The following is a 24730-nucleotide window of genomic DNA, read 5'->3' as shown; positions in this document are numbered from 1 at the left end:
TCACTTCGGATGCCTTCTCCCTAAACACACCTTGCTGGTGTATACCAGTCGCACCATATTTTGCTTTATTTACAGCATGAACAGTTTGGGCTAAACTATATGCATATCCATAAGTATGCACAATAGGTCTTCTAAACGTTCCGCTGCGCTATATAGTTTACTTTCGTTATTAGTTAATTGTAGAACACCGTAACGCCTCAGTGGACGCAGCAGGCCAGGCATGCCGCCCGGGTTTTCTTACACACAGCCTACACTGCAGCGTGCCGATTGCTCACGTTTCACGTTCCGCACGCATGCCTCGGGTATACGCGTTAACGACTCTGCACATTCAAACAACCGACGTAAAAAGCAAGTTGGGATACACTCCTTTTGTCTGGCACCTTTAGTTTTCGCACCTCTAACCATATACACTGTCCCACCCTTTTCTTCCTCCTTTCCATCTTCCTAGTGTGGGTGCCAGCTGCGGCTGCTGTATAGTTGCCTTCATTGCTTAAAGCCCTGCAACATGCTCGGGACTCGAGGGGGGTGGACAGAGAAGATGAATAGCCAAGCAAATAGATTAAGTGAACTTGGAGAAAGAAGGGGGAGGAGGAACGGGGCCTGCTTCTTCCGCACAGTCGCGGATGAGCTCTTCCGCAACGGCTGGTGGGGCTATGTGCGCGCGTGTCACAAAAGAAATTGGCTGCTGCGCGGGAGAGGGCGAAGTTTGCCGCGGCTGAGCGGAGGAAGTCCGTCCGAGCGGGCGATTTTTTTTCTCGCGCCCCGGATTTACGAGGCTTAGCAGCTGCGCGACCGGCTGTGCCTCTGCCTCACGCAAGTGTTCCGCAGCATACTGCATGCGTAGGCAGCAAATCGCCGCTGTTCTCAGGCTGAAGCTCGGGCCATGTACCGTGACCAGGGCTTGGGCTCCTGGCAGTACCAGCGCGGTTCGATAGGAGGCATTAGAATGTATGCCTTATGGTCGTTTCGTGTTTATGTGATGTATAGCGAGCGCTATGGTATCAAGTTCTATCACTTAATAAATATGATGCTAAAATCCCATTCCGCATTATAGTGATAGAAAAATGCCTTTTGACTTCTAGCTCCATATTCGCCAGTTCGCAACAAACAAATTAACTACAAGATTTCAGCCGGACACATATATAGCATTAGAGGGCATCTATACAGCGACATTACAAGCGTTCGAAAAGTTCATGTGATTATAATAGCTGTGGGATTTATTTGAATTAAATGCGCTCTAGAGTTATTGCTGTAATCTTTACCCTTCTACAGTTCGAATGCTGTGATAAGGATAAGAGCAAAAGCACGAGCCACTGCTGATACCACGTGGCGTTCGAGGTCACCCGGACAAGGCAAGGCAATGAGTAGTCAAATAAAACGAATCCAAGCCTTGTTAGTTCGAAGTGGAAAGAATAACTTTTGTTGATTTGTGGTGCGTACATTCTTTAAGAATTAATTATCCGGCAGCCTCCTCCCATCATTTTCAGGCCCACAGTCGATAGCCAGCTCGATGGGATGTATTACTGGTCCATAATTTTCTATCATTTGTGCAAGAGGGCTTACCCTTTAACCGCTGACGGACAGCTTTCAGGACTAAATTCTTGGCGGAAGAGAACCGATAAATATCAATATCTGCCTCGCATGTCTGTTCGCAAAACCCTCATTGGTCCCTGTGGTGGAATCTTGCGCGCCTGCATATGTTACATACTTGAAACCTGCTTCAAGAAGCAGTTAGTTCTTCGTAATAAGGTGAACCTTTTAGTGTACATCTGCGAATCCTCTTCTGTAAGTATATTAGTAGTAGTAATATACATAATTTGGCTGCCACTTCAAGCCTCTGGTGGCTTGTCGGACCAGAGCCAGTTGAGGCTCCGTTGATAGGGACTGCAGACGGACACAGAGGGAGGCGAGGGGTTAGGTAATATGTGGACTAATGCGACAAGGCAAGAGAGAGCGAGAGAGAGTAAACTTTAATTGTTCAACGGAATAGCGTGCGTGGTTTCCTCAGTCCAGGATACCATTGACCTGGGCTCCTCCCGGGCCCTGGTGAGCAGGCTGCGCTGCTCAGAGAGACCCGTGTGGGCCAGCTCTGCCTCCCACTCCGCTTGGCTGAGCGCTCGAGCTTTATATTTCTCTAATTGCACTTTGCAGTTCCATATCATGTGAAGGATGTCCGAGACTTCACCGCATGCACTGCATGTGTTATTTTTGAATTTTTCGGGCCAGATTTTGTGGTACTTTGCTAGGTTTGGAAATGTCCTAGCCTGTATGTTCCTCCAGGTTACTGCCTCTTGTCTGCTGAAAATGAAGTTATAGGTAGTGTTCTAGGTTAATATAAATGGAGTGTCGGTGGGGCAAGGCAAATCTAGACGGAAGTGGCCGAGGAAGCGCAATGTGGCGAGGATATTTGTTCGCGGTTTGCGGGGGACATGAGATGGGGGGCGCAGGGCCGGAATACATGAGATCATCTCAAAGCTGCTGGTGGGAGAGCTTAAGTCGCGCCTGAGTATACTCGCGTCGTGACTCGTCGGTGAAAAGGACCATGGCTTTGCCGGAGCCCGATTGTGGAAACTGAGGGAAACGTAATGAACCAGTTCATTCCGTCAAGTCGTGAATGAGGGTATTACTGTTTGTAAACACATTATACAAGATTGGACTATCTATAGGTCAGAAAAGGTACGAAGGGGTGCATGCGGGCATGATGAGCCTGTGCAAATGCTGTGTTATAAGCCTAACGTACCATATAAAAATTATATATATATATATATATATATATATATATATATATATATATAGAGAGAGAGAGAGAGAGAGAGAGAGAGAGAGGCGGGAAAGATTCCGCGCGAACATCGGGATCATAATGCTTAACTTGCTATAATCGTATGCATAAAATACCACCCCCCGCTCGCATCAACTATTTCCTGCTGCCATATTAGGAAATCAGATGATGTGTTGCATATTGATAATTCAAAATTCCCGCGGCTGAGGATTCAGCGTCAGACGGTGGCAGCCGTACCAACTAGAATCGTTCGTGAAGATTTTATGGGGCTCGGTTACTTATAACTTTGTTCAAATAACAAGAAAAATATTATTTGAAGGGCTGCATTGTTCTGAGGATGGTCGGTTCGCGTGGTTGCGTAAGGTGCAAGAGAGGCCGTCTGCATTATAATTCTGACGCTTATATAGCCGCCATCATTCGCGTCATTCATTGACCATCCTATGACGTGGTACGAACGGGCGTGGGGACACGCGAGAACCGCTCGTGACAACGGCTGTCTTCCACCGTATAAAGAAGTCATCCATGAACGCAAGCGTCCTGTGCCATGAAGACGACAGGAGACATGTCTCCGCATACATTGGCCTTCGCGTGCACATTTCGGTACCCGGAAATAGCTCTGCAGCAAACTGAAGCACGCGTGCGTGTGTGGAGATATACATATATCTCTGAATGGAGTGTCATCCGGTCCTTCTTCAGAGTAGGCGGTATCGGGCGAGACACCGTTGCACGTTTCTAAACTCAGCACCAACGCTATAGAGAGACGACAAGGCACGCTTCAGCAAGCCACGTTTTTAAAGAGCCGTCGCTTGTTCCCACAGGACACGCCAACACTTCCTCCAAGAACCGCTGTTCTTCGGTACGTTGCGCCACAACCGGCTGCGTCGGGAACCACCCGCCGCTTTGTCGTCGTCTGCTCATCTTTGCACGCTTGTGCATTCGTCGTCTGCACTGGGCACGTCACGAGCTCGCACTGCGTTGTCGTCTGCTAACGGTATATTGCCTGTGTCTATGTGCATAAGCATGGCACGCAGACGAAGAAGCAGCAGCGACCGTTTCAATCAACATGGCTGGACGAGCTGCTGCCTCTGTCGGTATATGTGGCCGCGTGTGTACACGTCCAACCAGGATGTGGAGGTAACAAGGCCCTTGGTTGGACAGACGGACGGGAAACGGGACTCGCCGAAGCGGATGCGTCAGCGATGATGGCGTTCGTGGCTTTGTTTTTGCGCCAACTGCCCATATGAACGCAGCCTTCGTCTCGGCAACGCGCGCGCGTTTAGGGAGCCACTTCCTGCGCGTTCACGTCTCAAGCGCTGCACGCCGATGGCCGCGCTCCCATCGGTTGGCAGCTAGGCCTAACCTGGCGCCCGGCGAGCACTGCCGGCGCCCTGGGAAGCGATGTCGTCCCCCCGCAGAGCGCACAGGTTTTTTGTTTTCTTCCTCTCAGGCCTCAACAGTGCATCGACTGTACGCGCTCATCGAAGATCCCAAGGTGCTGTCAGTCAGACATAATGCCGTAAGGATCATTGCAGCTCCGTATATTTATAGAAGGATATAAGGAGTGGGCGAGGGGCTTGAAACCGGACCTGAGGCGTCTCTGTCGCCTTCGTTGCGTGTGCTTCCCGTCTGCCTTCACGGGGAGTACTACTCGTCTTGGCCGCAAGTGACTGTCTTCGACGAGCAGACACCGCTTGCTCCCGGCGACTGACAACTCGTACAGAGCTCTGATGCACCTGAGCCGCCTTCGGCGCTTCTGAACACCGCTTGAAGGGGACCATACTCGACCGGCGGCGACGGGGGCTGCGTGCTTTGCTGTTTTTAATTATTCACTCCAGTGGCGCTGCCAGCAGCGAATCAGTGGCCAGTGCTGTACATCCCGCTAACAAGGCGCCAGGACGGCGGGGCAAACCGCTCGAGCCGGATCGAGCCCGGCTGCGGACGAAGACAAGGTTGGCTCTGGTCCGTTGCCGCGTCCGAGAATGACAGGATTAATAATCGAATACGGAGTACATAAACAGAAGGGGCAGCAAAGAGGAGTCAGTAAAGGAATCGGAGGGGAGTTGACGCGCCACCGCATCGACGGATGTTCAGAACCGAAAGCAGGAGCGTCTTGTTTCTTATTATTCTCACGCTGTCAGAGAGGCGAGCGTCGGTAGTGTTTATGTATGCTTTTATGTGCGCTGCCATAAGGTGCAGCTACTCGCTGGTGCTGGACGGCTCGGGCACATTTCCTTCTTTTTTTCTTATCATGGTACCGTCTGCAGGCGGTGTCGCGGTAGCAGACGACATAGAGCGCGCTAGATGGCGGGACAAGCGGGCGGTGGACAAGCCGACGTAAGCCGCTACTAGACGACAAGTATGGTCGGCTTCTGTGCGAAAGCAGACGACGTAGCACCGGAGAGCGCGCCAAGGCGGAACTGTGGAGTGCACTGTCATTCTTATTATATTTCGTTCGTGTGCGAATAGACTGCTGATCTACACCCTCCTTCAGCAAAACAGCGTACGCGTAAGATACACATGCATGAAATTCGCGCTCTCTGTTGGCTCCTATATGGTTATGCTTAGTTTGTAAGCGCGGTGTGCAGTTAAGTTGCCTGCTCCGTGTATCTTTTCTCTGGTTTGTATTCTAAGAGCGGCCATGTTTGCTTTGATGTTTAGAGGGGAAGAAGGCAGGTGAGCGGTGCCTTTCAGCTGCCCACGGGAGACATATAGGCCGGTTCTATAAGGCACCGGCCGTGTGCCACCGGACAAGGAGATTAACCGTGCAGCTGAAGCTCGGAGGGATGCGTCGGGAGCAAATGACGCACAACACGAAAAAAAAAGATATCCATGAACGCAGAAGACCCTAGGATGTGTTTGTTTTTGCGTTGGAAGGAAGACATATGAGAGCGAAGTACTGCGCAGTTGAAGACAAGGGGCATTCTGGGTGGAGAAAAGCCACCACAGGGGGGCGCTCAAGGCCTTGAAGCGGGGGAGTTGCCCGCGCCACGGCGCGCCCCAACGCGGAACTGGTCGTCGTCGTCGTCTGCCGACTACTAGCCGCCACGGCGGCGCTTTCGGTTTTATAGACGTTTTCTTACCGTGTCAAATTTGTCTGCGCTTTGCGCCTGTCGGGCGATCGACGTCGGCCGCCGTTTCGACGTGCTGAGCAGGCTTCGGTTAAACGCGCCGCGGGAAAGAATGACACGAGTGTCGGTTTTCTCCGTCTCTCGATCTAAGAAGGATGCTGTGCTTGCTTACCTGTTTGCCTTTTTCTTTTTGCATGTAATGTGCAGACGACGGCGATGCCGTATCCGTCTGCTCACTGCCAACTGGGCAGCGCAATATGGCGGCGGGAACGGGAGCGGGGTTTTTTTCGTTTGTTTGTTTGTTTGTTTCCTACCTTCTACTCGGTTGGTGTTGCGTCCGCCTGTGTTTCGCTTTCCGCACAAAGAAGCGGTAGGCTTTTAAACGCCTCAGATTATGGGATTGCGGTTCCATGGTTGTCATACGGAGCGACGCTTCTATCTAGAGGCTCGACTGCGCGGGTTGTTCCTTTCAGTGTCGTCTGCTCAAAGGGAGTGTCGTCTGCGTCGGGCCGATGGAAGAGCTTTTCTTTACCTTTTTCCATGTGCCTGACGCAAGTTGCTTGCAAACAGTCTTGCCATTTTCTGCCTTTCTAGTCGCCGCTGAATTTTGGTCTTCTCTTTTTAAATGTACATTAAGGCTGATAAGGTGATCATTCAGCGCATCTCGCAGCGAAAAAAAAAAGAGAAAGAGAGAACGACGACTGAACGATGAAGCACCTGCGGGCGTATTTAATGCACGGGCTGTTCAATGGCACCGGACTGCATGGGCCCCACATCTGGTGAAGGCCTATTGCTGTGGACGCTTCAACGGCCAGGTTTCAATCTCTAATCTTGGCACTCAGCTTTGGAGTGACTGTCTACATGTACATAAGCTTGTCGGAGGCGTAACATCCAAATATATTCCTCGGGGAGTTTTCGAAAATCCATGACATTTATATACTATTTACACCTTCTATGAGGAATGATCTTAGACTGCGAACAGAATGAGTTTAATCGTCGTCGATAACATGCGAAAATTTGAAATTACTTCCTGTTCCTGAATAAAGGAGGTAGCGCGTTATAGCCCTCATAGCCCTGCTCGTGATTACAGATAACGCTGAACAGTGAACAGCCGCTACAGATAGCAAAAACTAACTTCCTTTGAAAGCGTTCCGGCAGTCACCAGAATTAGCGCCTATTGCACTCTCTGTTCGAACAGACATTATCGCTACAACATTGTGGTAAGCATAAACAAATGAAGGCCAATCACGCGAGAAAAACGCGAGAAAACAAATTGTAATGAAGAAAGCAAAGGCGCCGCAGCAAGAGAAGATGCGACGAACAGGTGTCTTTGAAGCTATCCCGATACCCGTAAGTGTGAACACTTTGATTATTCGTATATGCATAGTTGCTTGAAGAAGATTTTGACGCACAACTTCGATTACACCATAAATATTAAAACCAATCCTGCAGTCGCTTTCACTTCAGCAGTTTGGTCTTATCCGGTGCGTATGTGATTTGCGCAGCATGAGCCTTTTAAATTGGCAGTTTTTTTCCAATTGCGTCGTTTTTTATGTCTTATCGATGAGCTCCTATATTTCAGGAGAGCAGATCCTATATTTTATTCGCGAATTCTTTTTTTCTTCATTTGCTCATCTGCCATGCGAAAGACGAAAGAAAGACTCGATGAGGTGCCATGTAGTACCGCAAAACTCCGGGTTTATTTCTACCATCTGAATGTCCTTAATGCGTTGAATAGAGCGAACCGTGTTGCTTTCATCTGAGTTTACAATCATTGACCATCGGCCCTCGTGTAAAGGGTACAATGTAGTATCGCGTAATATATTCACAGGTCAATATAAGCAGGCTTCGTGTCATCGATGGCATCAGCTCTCCTAAGAGACAGCGTATAGAGAGCTGTTGGATACTAAGTGAGGCGGTAATGTTAAGGATTAGAAAGAGAGCACAATGTGCCCAGGTATAAACACGAGCTGGATTATATGGAAGCTGATATTGTTCATAGGAAATGACTAAAGGCAGGGATTTTCATAAGAAGAGAACATAAACATTCATTTTTAGCTTTAACCGAGTTGGTTTTGAGATGAGGTAGGCGTGGAAAAGGGCGTCAGATATCACAGAGGATAAAGGATGTTTGCCGGCAAAGTGTGGTGCTGTTTGCACTGCAGCGTATAGACATGCTTAAACGGAGATAAATAAAGGGCCTTTAATTTTTGTTGCGAAGTGTTTCAGTTGTAAGTACTTACATGTCTTGCCTTGAGTCATCCCTATCATCGCCGCTGTCAACTGGCTCGAACTAATCGCAAGTTATAAGAGAATGGCTTCAGATAATTCTCAAAAAACATTTCAGTAAAACCTGCACAGTACCAATCACTCATTTGCGTACACATGCAAAGCGACAAGTTCTAGCCTTACATGTCATCACGCAGGAAAAAGATGTTGAAAGCCGTAGTGGAGGGCTCCGGAGTAATTTCGACCACCTGGGGATCTGTTGTTGTTGTTGTTGTGGCTGTAGGAAGACGGAAAAGAAAATGCACGGGCCTGCTACTGGCTCTGTAGCTGAGCCACCTCCGCTGCCGCGTGCAGACAGAAGAGAAAATAGAGAAGAAAGAAAAGGAAGAGGGAAAGAAATACGCGCGCCGCAAAAAACAGCCGTCGTCCACCACCGAAGCGGTGGCGGGTGCAATGACGGCCTACAACAGATAAAAATTCGGTGGCAGGCTAGCCCCCGCCGCAAGCGGCGGTGACCTACCTGCCCCAGCCTGGTTAAAGATCCCATGATGGTCGAAATTACTCCGGAGCCCTCCACTACATCACCCCTTTTTCTCTCTCTCTATCTCCGCTTTCACTCCCACCTTCCTTCCTTCCCTTACGGCGCGGTTCAGGTGTCCACAGAACAAGTGTGACAGATACTGCATCTTTCCTTTCCTGTGAACCGATTATTATTATTATTATTATTATTATTATTATTATTATTATTATTATTATTATTATTATTATTATTATTATTATTAAACCGAAGATGATACGACTAATTTCAAAGACAGCATATGCGCGCGTGTATATCCCAATGTGCGCTTCCTTTGAACGTATGCAGCGTAGCGATGTACTTCCTTCTGTGCAAGGGGGGAGAATGTCCCCTCCTTCCCTCCTAAGCCTCAACTTCACGCACACGCGCGGCCATTGTACTCGCGCGCTCTGCGCGGTTAGACGCCTCATTTTTATTTATATATATACTCCACTTCCCGCTTTCACCCGCATTACCGTCTCCATTCTTACACATCGTTTTTCTTCTTTCTTTCTTTCTTTCTTTCTTTCTTTCTTTCTTTCTTTCTTTCTTTCTTTCTTTCTTTCTTTCTTTCTTTCTTTCTTTCTTTCTTTCTTTCTTTCTTTCTTTCTTTCTTTCTTTCTTTCTTTCTTTCTTTCTCGAATCGTTGGTATCATCAAGATTCGTGGTATACCAGGCCCGTGTACGCCGCCTAGCAGCGCGTTGTATTTATGCGCCGCTGGGGGAGGAGAGGAGATTCTTGTGCCGTGCCACCTCATTGTTACAATGCGACGCAGTGCTCAGGGTTGTTGTCCTCGCGTATAGACAACGCTTGCTTCCGGAGACAAGACGTACGGAACACGAGCATGCGATCCGGAAGGACGATGCATGGCACGGTATACACGGCATGCGTATATATTGACGCATTCACGACAGGATCGGAAGGGAGCGGGTTGAAGACGCTGTGTTACGCATATCGTGCAGTGGCGAGATCGTCTCCCGCAAACCGTACAACATTGAATCCATGCAGGCGTGTATACACGAGGACTTAATGCGCGTCAGGTTCTTGTCAGTTGCGAATACTTTATTCGTATCGCAGGCTGGCGCGTTACATCGTTTCCTAACTGTTCCTAGTTTTTTTTTTATTTGTGTTGTTGTGCTTATTTCAACCATGCTATGCATTGCAAAGTTTCGGTTTTAGTTTTCTCTCTATTTCTCTAGCTTTGTTGTTAAAATTCGTTCTTTCGTTATGTTCCTTTTTTTTTATTTTACTTTTTTGTTGTTCATCTCAGCGTGCTGTTCATTTTATGCTAAACAGGAAGTTGCATTACACGGCAGCCTAAGACTTCTTGTGCAATGTCTGGCTCGTCCGTGGCTTTCCATGTGTAGTGCGATAAACACTTCCGGAACACTAAAAAATTGTTACATAAAGCGTACAGATCCTCAGAGCTTACAGATCGACCTGCTCTACTACTTCGGCTGTTCGACAAAGAAGAGGGGAATTTTTATACGTGAATGATGACGTGATGTCTGTGCAGCCATATTATTCAGAATACAAATGGGTATACGTAGTACCTTTAGTTTTGGCCCGATCACTCCAAAAACCTATCAATAATATAAAAAATCAATATCAATAATATAAAAAATCGCATCGATGTGCATTTTTTTCGAGCCAGCAAAAGAGCAAGGACGGTTATGCCATTTCTGTATATGTCATTTCGCCTTTGTCCGATTGGGGCAGTAAAGAACAAAAAGACATTGAATAACAAAAAGACATTGGCTGATTAATATCAAGGGTCAGGATCTTTCTACGCTCTGCTTTTAGGGTCATTTCAGGCACCCTATAGCAGTGCTCAGAGTGTTTGTTATTGCTTGTTTCTTCTCGTGCTTGAATAAGTGTTTGATAGAAATTTTCAGTTGTACTGCGTCGCATATATATGATTCCAAAGGCAACATTACAAAACTTTCCGGACTATAATGGATGCTTCAGCTGGTACACGAATTACTACTCAAGATAATTGCACAGCACTGCTTCTGCGCAGGAGAGACGACGCCTCCTTAATAGCTTATACAGTCGCTTGTTTGAACTGGAATGATTTACAGGAATACACGTGCTTTCAACACTGGCTTGCGACTTTTGGCTGGCTGCAGCAAGCATTATCCTAAGTTTTAGGAACTTCAGGTGCTGCGTTCTGTACATGTGTTGACCACCACTTCTATGTGCACAGTGGACATAATGCGTTCTTTTGTTCCATCCCAGCTTCATTACTTGTGACTTTAAAAGTCCAGCAGCTGCTCTGTTCTGAATTACAATTGACCTACCCATATTTATTTCAATCGCTCTTGCATGGTATCATGCTGAAATGTTTCTTTTTTTGTTCTTCATACCTCCTGTGAATACAGCCAACAGGCTTCTCAGGTGAAAATCAGAAGTTAAGAGCAGCCATAAGCGAGCTCAATAATGCAATTTTACCCGGTAAGACTGAGGTAAACGACTTCTTTGACTGAATTTGTTCCTTTTATGGCCGCTATTCGATGAAAAGAAGAACTGCTTCGCTTTTCTTTACCAATTAACGCAAAGATCGGTATTACACTCAATCATTGCAGGTTTAACAACGCCACCTCGGCTCACCATTTTGGCGCCCTGACGTCAACCATGCATGCTCCATGTTTAACGAACCGTGCAAGGTACGCCTTCTTACACGAGCTGTGACTTGTAACGTCCGTAAACTTACCACCCCCAAAAGCGTCCTCTCATTTGACTCCGCTTTGGGCATATTAAAGTGCAGTCATACCAGCTTGGAAGATGGTCTAGCTATTAATAACCTTCACGCTGAAAGGATGCTACCACCCGCTTCCAAGCGTCCCGGGTGGGAATGCTCATTAATCCTAAGGGAGAGGGCGTATAGTTGACGGCGCGGAAGGCGACGTGTGTTGTAGGGGTGGAAAGAAAAACAACTACAAGAGACCGAGTTGGCAACGCTGGCGGGCCGAGCTAGCTGCGTATTCTGCGAAACACGTCGTTGCAGCCAGTTCACGAGCGACAAATTTCGCAGCTCTCTCGCTGCCTGTAGGTTTTAAGTGAGCGTGAAACCTAACACCCCTGAGGAGGGAGGAGGGGAAATGACGCTTTCGAGCACAATGAGATTGTGCTCATTGCCTTGAAATGGCCACCCCCCTCCCTGCAAGTTCACAAAGCGAGAGTTGTGCCAGTTGGAGTGAAAATAAGAAGAACCGCAGCTAATAACGCGGGCTACGAAAACAAAGCAGACGACCACGTCGCAGACGAAAGCTAACATTTGTGCGCCACTCATAGAGTGTGGTTTAACAAGAGAAGGGCTTTGTTTTGTGATTCAGAAAGCGCGAAAGAGAAGTGCGGAGGCAGGCGAACCTGAGAACCAAACCACGTCCGGACAAAAGGGTCTCCCTTTCTCAAAATCCCTGCTGGCAAAACTTGGCGCTTATATGGCTAAGCTTGTTAGTTCTGCTGTTTAGACTTTGTTTTAGCTTACCCGAGCCCATTTATAGACTGACTGCAAGGAACTTGCACATCATAACGTTGCGACGAAAGCTACGCGCTTTCTCTGGTCGCGCGTCGTTGGGCTCCATGAGAAGGCGCTCGAGTCAGTAGCTATAGCCCACCGCAGTCGACGGCCCATGCACCGTTGGGTTCCTTGGTCTGTCGCGTTTTGTTTGCTCTACGTCGGCTTTGGCGTTTTGGTCGTTCGCTCGATACACTCATAGGCAGCTCAATCGTCCTGAGAGTTCTAAACAGTCCGTATGATTGCACGCGCACACACACACACACGCACACACACACACACACACACACACACACACACACACACACACACACACACACACACACACACACACACACACACACACACACACACACACACACACACACACACACACACACACACACACACACACACACACACACACACACACACACACACACACACACACACACACACACACACACACACACACACACACACACACACACACACACACACACACACACACACACACACACACACACACACACACACACACACACACACACACACATTCATGCGCATATTCATACAAAAAGTCAATGTTAAGTGTAGCTTGGAGTTGTGGACGCGACGGGCGCTTTGCTATTACCCAATTTTTGTGCGTATATATATGTGCGTGTGTGTGCGTGTGTGTGTCTGTGTGTGTGTGTGTGTGTGTGTGCGTGCGTGCTTGTATAGCCGCAAGTGTAAGGAGAAGTTTAGAAAGGAAGCACTCGCATGTCATGTAGAGGGAAACTATAGGTGCGAAAAAGAAGGAATATAGCGGCTTCGGCAATGACGCTCCCTTGTTCCTTAGAGGACGTGAATGCGTCGCCTTGTACCCCTTCAAGAAAGAGTGGCGCACCCACTGAGCACTGTGCGCAGTCTGTGACGATGCTCGCGCGCTTTTCAGAGGCGGACGCAGCGTCGCTATAGGCACTGGTTGAGAAAGTGCCCGCGCACAGCGTTTCTGGAACAGATGCGTTCGTTCTCTGCCCTGACGCAGCCGCGACTTCGGGCAAAAGGAAGAGTGTAGAGAACGCGTTTTTATTTCAGCGCCCCTGTCTTGGCGCTGATGGGATCGGGGGAGGGGATCCGCCGCGTAAGACAAAGCAATTACGGGCGGACAACTGCTTTCTTCCAAGGCGAAGAGGGGAGCTGACGCCTCGGGCGGGAAGACGAAGCAAGGCCGGACGAAGGGAACAACCAGTATATCGTGGGAACGGGGCTGTGTGGTACCCGCAATGCACTCGCTCCATCCACCCTTACCCACCCTTTCATTTTTATTTTGTAATTTGCGATTCTATGAGGCTTACAGGCTAGCGGCATTGGGATGGGATCTGTGAGCCCCACAGTTGTCTGATGGGGCCACTTCTGTTGCATTATCTCTATCATGATGCAGTTCGATTTCGGCGTCGCGAAACCAATATGCCCCACCGTCGTCGCAACAATGTTCTTTCGATATGCATATTATATAGAGGGTCGTTGGATGCTGGAGACATAGCTTACTTTCAGCCGTGTTGAACCATAGGGTAGATGGAGGCAAAATCTTTTATTGGACTCAACCGGCATGCTTTTTTAGCGACTGCTTTGGCGGAGTGTTGAAAGAATGGCAAAGAGTTCTGTTTTGTCAAAGTACTGCAATCATCAGTCCTCTCTAGGCCGAACCCGAAATAATTAAAATGTCTCTGTGATGTTCTTTTATTGACTGCTCTGTCTTGACTAGTTTGGTGCTCCACTGAACGTGATGTACACCGCACTCATTTCTCTCAAAACGTGTCCAACGACTTCAGCATCCTCACGCTCCTGGCGCAATCTCACAGTCCCCCCCCCCCCCTTTATTTTTAATTTTTATTATTGCTTCTTCTTGTATATAGTAGAACCAACATAAAGAAATGTTGAACCTGGAAGGAATTCAAGGCGGTCTTTAGGACTAGGCGCATATATATATCAATATCAACGCAAAATGCCACCGGGAGTTTTCAGACTCTTCAAACTGCTTGTATGCTGAATATTTTGCAGCTCGGGTGTATACCCATTTTCTAATTTAATTGTGGTAGCCCATTCTCAGTTTTACAGCCATATCCTTGAGAGAGTTTCTGTAGCAGCTGTATGACATTTTGGCCACTTCTGTGAGCTTAAGCACATGCTGGCCATCACTGAAAAATGAGCGCGACCTACGTACGTCTGCTGTTTCTTCCAAAAGCACTGCGGTCGGAGCATGCCGTCACGTTGAATGCTATCGGCTATGGACAATGTAGACTAAAATGTGCAGGACGCTGTTATAGACCTCACTGTATACATCACTTTATATACAAAGATCATGGCGTCTTGCCCTATCAAGTCCTGGAGCATCAATGGACATGAAGTGGAAGCAGTGACAGATTTTCTCTTCTTGGGCTCCAAGATTACCCCGGAAGGAGACTGCAGCCATGAAATTAGGAGACGCCTGCTTCTGGGAAAGAGAGCAATGGTTAGCCTTGACCGCCTAGTAAAGAGCAGAGACATTAGTCTGCCAACCAAGATCCGTATATATGGATGCGAGAGTTGGACTGTGAAGAAGGCTGACCGCCGAAGAATTGACGCGTTTGAATTGTGGTGCTGGCGGAGACTCTTGAGAGTTCCTTGGACTGCCAGAAGATCAAATCAGTCGATATTGTCGACCATAAACCCTGACAGCTCATTGGAGGGTCAAATTCTAAAGTTAAAGCTCAGCTTCTTTGGTCATCTGATGAGAAGAGAGGAGTCGATGGAGGAAGATTTGATGTTGGGAAAGGTTGAGGGTCACCGGAGAAGGGGTAGGCAGCGAACGCGGTGGTTAGATGGCATCCTCGAGGCGCTGCAGATGAAGTTATGTGATGCTAGAAAGATAGTGAGAGACCGAAAAGCGTGGCGTGATATGGTCTATAGTGTCACGAAGAGTCGGACATGACTGAACTGAACTGATATACACCACTTTGCATCGTCGCCAAGGTTTGGAAGGGCGTGCGAGTGTTATCCTGTCCGACTGCCCTGCCGGTCGCATTAAAGGGCACAGCCAGTCGACAGGCGTGCTCGCAGCATTGCATATCGCGCCCGTCTCCAAAGTGTCCCAAAGAATCGCGTCACCATCCACCACACAGCGTGGTTGCATATTAATAACCGCTTCTGCAACGGCGCGTGCACAGAGCGACAGCGGGAGAGCTTCAGTCCGAAGACGTCGCGGCGCGACTCGGGCGCGTGGGGTGACGGAGGACGCGTCGTCACGACCTCCATCCGTCGCCGGCGTCCGCGACGACAGGCAGCCACAAGGAGCGATCTTGTTCAAGCAGGCGTGACCGACGACTTTGGCATCATCACGCTTCCTGGCGCAATCTGGGCAGCCCCCCTCTTCATTTTTCTTATTGCTTCTACTTACAGTTCCCGCTCCCTACAAACCTTTCCCGTGCGTCTCAGTCTCATCCATTCACTCGCCTCTACCCGCAGGCATGTAGTAAAAACTAGCGCCAAAGCTCGTGAGAGTATAAAAGAAGGGACCTGTGTTGTCGCCGGGAGGCGATCATTGCATCCAGACAGAAGGACTGAATTGATCTAGGTGCTTAAGATCTATCCTTGGGCTGTACCCATATTACCTTCTAGCGACGCGGCAATTGCGTCAACATAAGTCGGTACTTCGGTTCACATTTACAGTTATTTACTTAATTCTTGTCTCACTGGAAGCAGTTTTGCCAGTGTGTCTTTAAACTTCGGACTGCAGCACTTTTTTACACTGCTTATAATAAATGGACTTGCCTAATGAGTACATAGTCATCGATGTCACATACAAAGAGACGATGTATACAAAGAGAATAACAGCAGACTTGCTATAGAAATAATAAGGTGTGACAGAAAGTTGCGTGGGTGTATATGCCGTTGCTGAAATTCAGTATTCGCATGTAGCGCATACAGAAGCGGGTTAACATGGATATCAGCAGAAGAGGACTCTGTCCATCAGTCAGCTATAGATCTTGTTGATGGAGCTAAAACAATGTACTACACCGCAGTTTGGCAGGCCCAAAACGAGAGCGATGTTTACGGAATGGCTAGGTATAGATACTTGACGCCTTTAACACCCCGTTGAGTGTTAATCGCGCAACACTCATGTGCCTTGATGTGCATGTGCGCCCTGTGTGTAGCGAGCGCTTTGTTCTTTTCCCCGCGACATCACACGTGCGTCCCGCACGCTGCTGTCTATTTAAACCTCGGCGAGTCGCACGCGTCTCAAGTCACGATTTCGAGCGTGGCGATTTCAGACGCATGCCTTTTCTTTATATCCGCCTCCGGTTTCCAGCCTTACCCAGGGCAAAGATAGTTCACTGAACTCTGGCTCCTGGCTGACAAGGCCTACTGCATTACGAAGAGGTTATAAGTTTTACTGCGAACTATGTGGTGACATGCAAGAGCGATCAAAAGGCCAACGAAAAGGGAAGGAAGCTGTCGCACAATTCAGAAGCGCATCATGCAACACTTGCATAGCCATGCCAGTGAAATTATTCGTTCTTCACTGTTTGTATGCTGTCCACATTGTTTTTTTTTCCTCGGTCAGTCCGCATTTCTTCTCGCTACATAGAGGGCTGAAAGATCTAGAGTTTCTATTTTGGATATGCCTCCCATCAGGCGTGTCCGTGGAGATGCGTCGATCAGTGTCAGAACATTCCCCCCAATATTCGGAGCACTACATCCGAAACATTGTAAATAGCCGCGATTTTTCGTACGAGTGTTTCTTTTTTCTTTTTGCGGTGTGCTGCGTGCGAGAAAATAAATTTATTTAACGAATCGATTCCTCGGATGCATGTGTACTTGTATTTTTATGGAGACAACGCAGTGAACGGAACAGGTATAACTCTTCGGCTTTATTAAAGCAGAAAATTGAGAAATATTTGTTGGGGTGCACGTACTGTTTTTTTTTCTTCATTTTTTACCGGAAGCGTATATAACACACACTGAAAAATATCTCTGGAGTACGCCATGCACTGCCGGCGATTTGTGCAAATGTTTAACATTACAACATGCATCGCACCCGGTATCAACCCTGTAGAGGAAAAGCCTTTATTTGTACACTCCTCGATAGTAATTATGGGAAGAGCCGTAGCAGAAAATCGCAGTATGTTCCTTCTTAACTTCACGCCACTGACGTCGTTAATTGAGACGGAACCGACACAGCGTCTTGAAAGGCAGCCAGAAGCGACACGTCTTTGGAGAGTATCTCCTCCTTCCTCCCACCTTTACGCGCTTCGGCGAGAGAGAGTTCATCACACTTTCCAGAAGCTCCGCTTGTGGTCCTCGCAGTGGCAAGTCCGACGGCTTTATTTTTGGTTTTCGTTACGGCCGATGGCATGCACTCCACCACCGTCGCTAGATACCCGCAGCAGGGCATACCTGGAATCGACGATGACTCAAGAGAGCTCCCGTCGCCACATAATTGCACGGCTTGTTCGTTCGCCGCTGCAGCCCACACCGCTGCCATCTTCGCGGTCAGTATTCACAGCGGGGTGTCCTCCACCACACATGGATTGCCACGCGTTCAAAGTGTGCAGAGGCTGCCGGTGCCCCAGAATAAGAGGGGAGGAAAGGGGGCGACCAGAGCAGAGGGACGGAGAGAAAGGTCGGTGTAAGCAACGAACTCCGAAGGGTGGCCCTCCTACCTGAGTCTTCATGTCGTTATTTTGTGTACATAAGGTATCTTCACTTCCTTTATATTGTTTTGTTGTTCTCAGGCTAATATGCGGCTCACGGTTGGAGGTCATCCGTGGTGGCCCTTCAAGTATGGCAAAACTTTTGCAGCCCCTCTTTTTTTTTTCCACCAGTCATTTTTGAGAAGTTGAGTTTGCTATATACACAAATATATCGTGGAAAAAAAAAGCGCATTTAATGAGAATTATTTTTATTGTTCTCAACCAAATGACATAGCGGTGCATTTAATTTCAGGTCGTTGCAGCAGGAATGTTGGCAATGACTTTCTTTTCGTTTCAGCATCTAGCTTATACCGCTATATCCAGATTTCGGTGTAACCACAAAAGAAGCTGCTTGTATTTATCAGTCTATTACTTACTAATCTTTTCGGTATCTTCATCCTGACGTCCCTGTCCACAGCGCGTTCCATCGCTTGGAATAGACGCGAGTGTTACGCATGTGTCAGAGACAAAGAAAAAAGATGTTTCCTCGCGAATATCCTCTACATTCAGCGCACAAAGCAAGAAATATATCCCTGATATTCGAACTGAGGCGTAATATAAATTTTCCGTAAAAAATATGCAGTCACATTATCACAGATATAGACACGGATGCAAAAATGGCAAGGCACGTTTGAACGTTACAATTGTGCTTAAAACGTTTCCTGATAAACTATATAGAACATCAACTATGATATTTTCTGATATTTTGATTATATTTTCTCCACCTATAATAGACACACGCTTCAAAAGAGAGCCATTTCACTTAGGGAACGAAGAAATTTATACTACTTATGTTATTCAAAGATGTGGATCACGCGGAGAGTTTCACAGCTGCTTCCCGATCAAAAGGTTTTATTGAGATACAGCGGATATAGGACAGCCGCTCCTGTCCCCTCTCGGCGGCAGGCTGCGATGGTCGCGGCTCGTTTGGCGCGACCACGGCCTGCAGCTCAATAGAGCTGTCAGCCAGGCCAATGCCGGCCGCCTCACCGATCGTAAATCGGTCTCGCCGCACCACGGTTACGGCGATCGGCCAAGCATCTAACGGCGATGCATCGCGCAGCTGCTCCTAACCCCAGCGCCTGGCGCAGGTCGCTTTGATCCGAGCGGCGCGGACCATGCGTGAAACCCGCGCCTTTCATATCCTCAAACACTTTTCTCCCTTGTAGTTGTAGCCCCGTTTGGAAATATTTCCTGTGTCACCACGTTGTAGTGCTACTACTAGCAGTAGTTTTAGTAATCGTTGTATAACAACAGCAATAGCCACATAAAAAAATTGGTGACGTCACCGTATACAGGAAATAACTTAGTTCCTTAGTGTCCGAAGAAAGTACAGGCGATGCTTCGCGAAGCACGAATGTATACAAAGCAAATGCCGGGACACCTCTATGTCCGCTGTCCTAGATTCAACAAGCATTCAGCACCCTCTGAAAGAGCCACCTCGAACATAGCGCATTGTCGTATAGTTATGAGAAGGAAACAACTATCGCATCAGCGCATCGAAAGTGCACTATGCGGGTGTTGTAGATAGAGTTAAGCAGTTAACTACTTTCTAGGCGTAATAGTAATTTAAGCACATAGACTGTCTTAATCATATGATCATTTTAATGCTGCAGAGGTGCGGCTCTCGTGCAGCAGAAAAACCTACGTGGTCGGCGTGACAAAATCAGGATGGGTCGAAATTGTTTGATGTCCCAGGTGCAGCGGTAAAATTGAAAAGTAAATGATTATCGCTGAAAAGAAAATTTTAGGGTGAAATGGGTATCGAGTATGGGACCGTCTTTTATCCGGACTCAGATGCCAAGGAGTCATACATGCACGTATATATCTGTGTTTAAAACTGAGGTTCATACCTTTTCCTTACGGTCTTTCATTTAATGAGGAAATGTGCCACAGTATACAAATGAACAAGTGTGAGGAATATAGGGGCAATAATAAAGCTTTCAAGCGCAATCTCTCAAACTTGCCCCAAATCGCTAAATTAAGCCAGTTGGGAATGAAGAACGTCAATTGGCTCAAGTGTGGATGGCAGTGCCATCTCGCAGGCGTGCCGAAACCCTAAACGGCTGAAGATTTCAAACAAATTATTAATTTATCACCGCCTTGCTTGCAAGCGCGGCACGTGGGATGTCAGTGACCAGTCAGCATGCGAGAGCGATTGATCCGTAATAGCAGCCGCTGCCGGAAGCCATTGTTAACACCGTCGCATCGTACCGTTGAAGGTGGAGCGTCAGTGTCCGACAACTTTGTATGTATGTATGTATGTATGTATGTATGTATGTATGTATGTATGTATGTATGTATGTATGTATGTATGTATGTATGTATGTATGTATGTATGTATGTATGTATGTATGTATGTATGTATGTATGTATGTATGTATGTATGTATGTATGTATGTATGTATGTATGTATGTATGTATGTATGTATGTATGTATGTATGTATGTTAGTGTATGTATGTATGTATGTATGTGTGTGTGTGTGTGTGTGTGCGCGCACGCGCGTGTAGCTCTACATCCTAAAAGACCCGCGCGAAAATTAATGCAGGAGATTTAAGCCGCCTCCACGAAAGAAGAGAGTAATTTATGATAGTGCAGTGACGCCAGGACAATGACATGAAAAGTGGCCTATACATATCAGCTGCCATCAGGCCCTATACTCATCATTTGTCGCATTCGTCGGCGTCATCTTCGGCCACGCTATGTCCGCTACAGCACATCGACTTCCTTCATTGATATAGAGTAGCCCTTTCCTGTAACAGATATACTAAGCTTCAAACTCCATGTCCTCAAAACAAGTGCCGAAGAATCCAGTCTGCTATCCAAATGGACGATCGATTAGTGTTGACGATGTTATTATTTTATCTTTTTTTGCTTTCACTTGTACCACTTAGCACCATTTCCCACGACACAACTTCCGCGATAGACAGTACGTAATCAATGCCCCATGCGGAAGTTCCAAATCTGCAGATTTCTCCTCAAAGGCATAGTATTTTCAGGGAGCCTCACAGCTAAATTGCATCATTAACCAACTCCTAACTCATCGTTGCATATATATTGTTTGTCCTTTTGTTTATCCGTGCAACGTCACCAGCAAAGCTTGCATGATACAAAAGTTGCAAGCAACTTCCCCCCTCCTCGCCAATACGAGCGACCCTCCTCCTCTTTCCGTCTGCGTCCGAGTCGCGATCGCGCGTAATAATTGTATTTGCACACACAGAGAGCGGCACTCGAGACCGCCGCCAAGAAATCATCGAGGCGTATAATCCCTGCGAACGCAAGCCGAATCGATGGCGGTCATTACAAAAACCGCACAAACCCTTGCTAAAGCCCGTGCACAGCGGCTCTCGTGTAGTATTAACCTCCGCTCATGGCGTCTCTCCGACTTCGCGACACGCGCGCGCTCTCTCGCGGGGGGAACGAGCTCTTTGGGCCGAAAGACGTATGGCGGCCATAAAGGACGCTCCCGTCGCGAAACAGGGGGAAAAGCCGCGTATACACACGCCGGGCCAGTGCTTCGATGCGGCGAACGAAGCGCAGAACCGCCCGCTGTCTCCGTTTCTATCCGCACTATACCTGCGGCTACAGTTATGCTTTTTTTCACGCCGCCGTAGCTCAGTCTTTGGACTCATTCATATTCAGCAGCCACGGTGCAAGCGCCGCGGGGAGCTGCTGGCAGAGGGATAGGAAGAGACATGGGTATAGGCCGACGGGCTGGTGCGAGGATGGGTGATCGCTGATCTCGGGAGCTTTGCATGTGGTTCTTCGCGCTGAAATGCGCAAAGAGAAAAATATTCAATTTTCTCCCCTCCTTCCTCTTTCTTTTTTTAATTCTCCTTTGTGCCTACTCTAACAGCACAAACAACAGCTATGACATTCGCACATACTCTCGCAGACGGCTGTCGAGCTTTACTCCGGCAGACGATGTGATCAACGAAGAGTGCGTCGTCTGCTCTTGCTGACTTAGCAGACGACAGCCAGAAAGAAAGACAGGCTCCCGTGGGGCGCCTGTTGACTTCTGCGCGGAACCGCCGGATTTGTCATGGCAGTCAAGCTGTTACGTCAGCGGAAAGTAAAATTTAAACAAATGCCTCTCCGCTGCGCTCGGCCAGGGTGAAATCTTTTGAGGCTCTATGCGCTACAGATAATGCGGATCGTACCTATCCTGTATACCGCACTGAACTGAAACCAAGATATATCCAAGGAGACTTCCGTGGTTTGTGTGTTTTCAATGTTTAATTTCATTTTCAAATAACGTCTACAGAGAAGTTATCAAGAAAATACTTTATCACCGCGCAAAATTCAAAATGCAGCCTCAAACGATAATGGATGAACGGGGTATTGTATACTTTAATAGTGAATAACAAGCCTCGCAAGGAACAGCCGCCGTAATATACAAGAAGTACAGAATTCTCTGAGAATGCTTGCAGTGGCTATGCTTCAGTCATTTGTTGCTTGTTTTTTCTTGGCCTCTGTTTTTGTGGCCTTTAACTCTAGAAGAGTCGCGTGTTTACTAAACCCAACAGACAAGGACGTGAGAATGCCCCTATAGTAAAGGCGAAAGTGACAATGGCGCGTGCGGTAATATACCCGGCAACTATATATAGCTTTTGTCAGGGCTATAAAAAATGAATACGTTTTGTACCATTTAGTTACACATGCTGAAACAAGCAGGCACCCGAAAGAAGTGCGTGTACACTTTTCCAGCAAGGGAGTCTGAATTCACTTTCTTAATTCCCTCTCAAGCGGATTATTTAACTTTGATATTAGTGCACAGAACTGCGGAGAACGCAATGAGCCACTCTCCACGGTGCGAGATAGGAGTCAGTGGTTGTGAACGTGAGGAGATGGCGGGGGCCTTTGGGGTCAAAGGTCGCAGGCGAAGCGGCTTCCTTTGTGCCCGGATAGAGGAGACGATCGATGCGCTCCATGCGTGCGGACAGTCGAAACTGATATGGCACAACGCCGGCTGTCTTGGGAGCGCCCATGCCCTCATGACATGCTTCGTCGCTGGTTCCCCCCTGCGCCACAGCATGATGTCAAGCTCGTCCACGTCAGGTGGCGTGGTTGCGTATATTCCTCACTGTAGTTGGCAGCTTCGGGGCCCCCAGGATCTTGGACAGCGTCAATGGAATCTCAATGGCACAGAAAAAAGCCTGTACCGAGCAATGTTTCCAGCGTGAAAATGAGAAGTTCGGCCAAATGGCGAAGAAAAAAAAACATTCTACTTTGCACTTTCCTCGTCATGTGGTTGAGACAAAAAATTAGCAGGATCTTTAAAACCTATAGCATCAATAAACATCATGAGTGTACTGCCTGCTGTATGCGCATATATCGACTGTGAGGGTAACCATACCGAGCTTCGTCTTATTTGGTGACTTAAGCGCTTATTTTCATCGAGCGCTGTACCCCTGCAACTACTGTCTGTCACGTCGACAGAAATGAGCTATGTCGGGTTCGAATTTAGGACTCTTTTGTAAGAACAGCTTCTGCTCAATTCTAGACAGAGGTCGAAAACACGGGGTTTCAAGAATAACACGAAAGTGTATAGTAGTTGACACATTCAAGGAACCGCTGGTTTTAGGACTGGAGCGATCACACTGACCCAAACATCTAGTGATATTTGCCGTCCTCCGGAACTTTCCTTGGGATGGTGGTGGTAGTAATACTGGCAAAAAATGTTTTTACCGCCACCACCTCTTTGAAACGCATAATCCCCGAATTCATAATTATATATCAACAATTCAATGACACTGGTGTAACAAGTGATATTGGAACTGGGCCTCCTTACTGTCTTGTGTATAATTGATATGCACATTCAATAAACAGTGAGCTGCCAATCTGTATCCACGCGCGATCGTCACGCACTAATGGAGTAGACGGAGAGTATAGCGTACCCGTTTACGATCAGTTTACAGTCCGGTTTATTTCGTTCTCCTTTAACGGCACGCGCTCACCTACGTCATAGCCACTCAAGCGTTTGACGTCACAACAAAGACGTCGACGCATGTGGGAAGCGGAAACTCTTTTGCGGCTGCGCACGCCTGCGCGTCTGTTCCTTTTTATTTTCTTTACATCCCCATACCCATTTCTATACGCCGACGCCTAACACGGCTGTCCGTTGTGCGGACCGTGGTTGCTTTCCGCTGCGTCCGCATTGGCACCGGCTGTTCCTTCCGACAGCCGCCGCATGCAGCGGTCGTCGCCAGGTGGCGTTGTCGCGTAAATCCCTCAAAACGCTGACGCGTATATCTGCGTAGCGCGAGCGTCTTTCCCTCTCTCGAGGTAGTCCTCCATGTATGCTTTTATTCTACCACCGTCGTTTTCCCAACCCGACGCCCCGTGTCCGTTAAGTTCCTCTTGTGCGCTATGTTTTCGTCGTAGAGGCAAAGTAAACAAACAGAAAGGCGACCGACAACGCACCTGAGTGAGATGTCTTATGCATAGTGTGACGCTTTAAGTAGGTAACGTATATATTTATGGCGGTCAGTCAACGGTAAACTAGAATGTCAACCCACAAGTGCTGCTCTCTATAGCTTATGGGACCATACACTGGTGAGAGGATACGTATACAGTCATCGCTGCAGCACGCATAATCATAAATTCTGCGCCACCATGCCTCCTTAGAAAAACGATTTTCTTCTTGTTATCTTGATTGGCAAGAAATACTTGAATATATCGATCAGTTCCACAACTCTCTCTCTCTCTCTCTCTCTCTATATATATATATATATATATATATATATATATATATATACTGATAGGTGGCGCGATTGCTTATTACTCTTCGGAAGTGGGCACGGACAATAATCGGATTCCGAAGATGTTTTTATACCTGTGTGATCAAATAGTTCTGGTTTGCTTGTATTCCTGATGTTC

General features: G+C 47.6%; 1 protein-coding gene across 1 annotated transcript in view; it reads left to right on the top strand.

Annotated features, from left to right (window-relative positions):
- The first annotated feature begins 17565 nt into the window (after positions 1 to 17565).
- The window catches only part of LOC146175958 (uncharacterized), a 128769-nt gene continuing 121604 nt past the window's right edge, over positions 17566 to 24730 (top strand). Inside the window, exon 1 of the mRNA XM_084581225.1 lies at positions 17566 to 17648. Within this exon, the coding sequence (XP_084437351.1) occupies positions 17566 to 17648 (83 nt within the window). The remainder of the gene's footprint in view (positions 17649 to 24730) is intronic.

This window comes from Amblyomma maculatum, chromosome 10, assembly GCF_055883805.1.
Source record: "Amblyomma maculatum isolate TAMU_Amacu chromosome 10, ASM5588380v1, whole genome shotgun sequence".
Taxonomy (NCBI): Eukaryota; Metazoa; Arthropoda; class Arachnida; order Ixodida; family Ixodidae; genus Amblyomma; species Amblyomma maculatum.
This window is presented reverse-complemented; position numbering and strand designations above follow the sequence as displayed.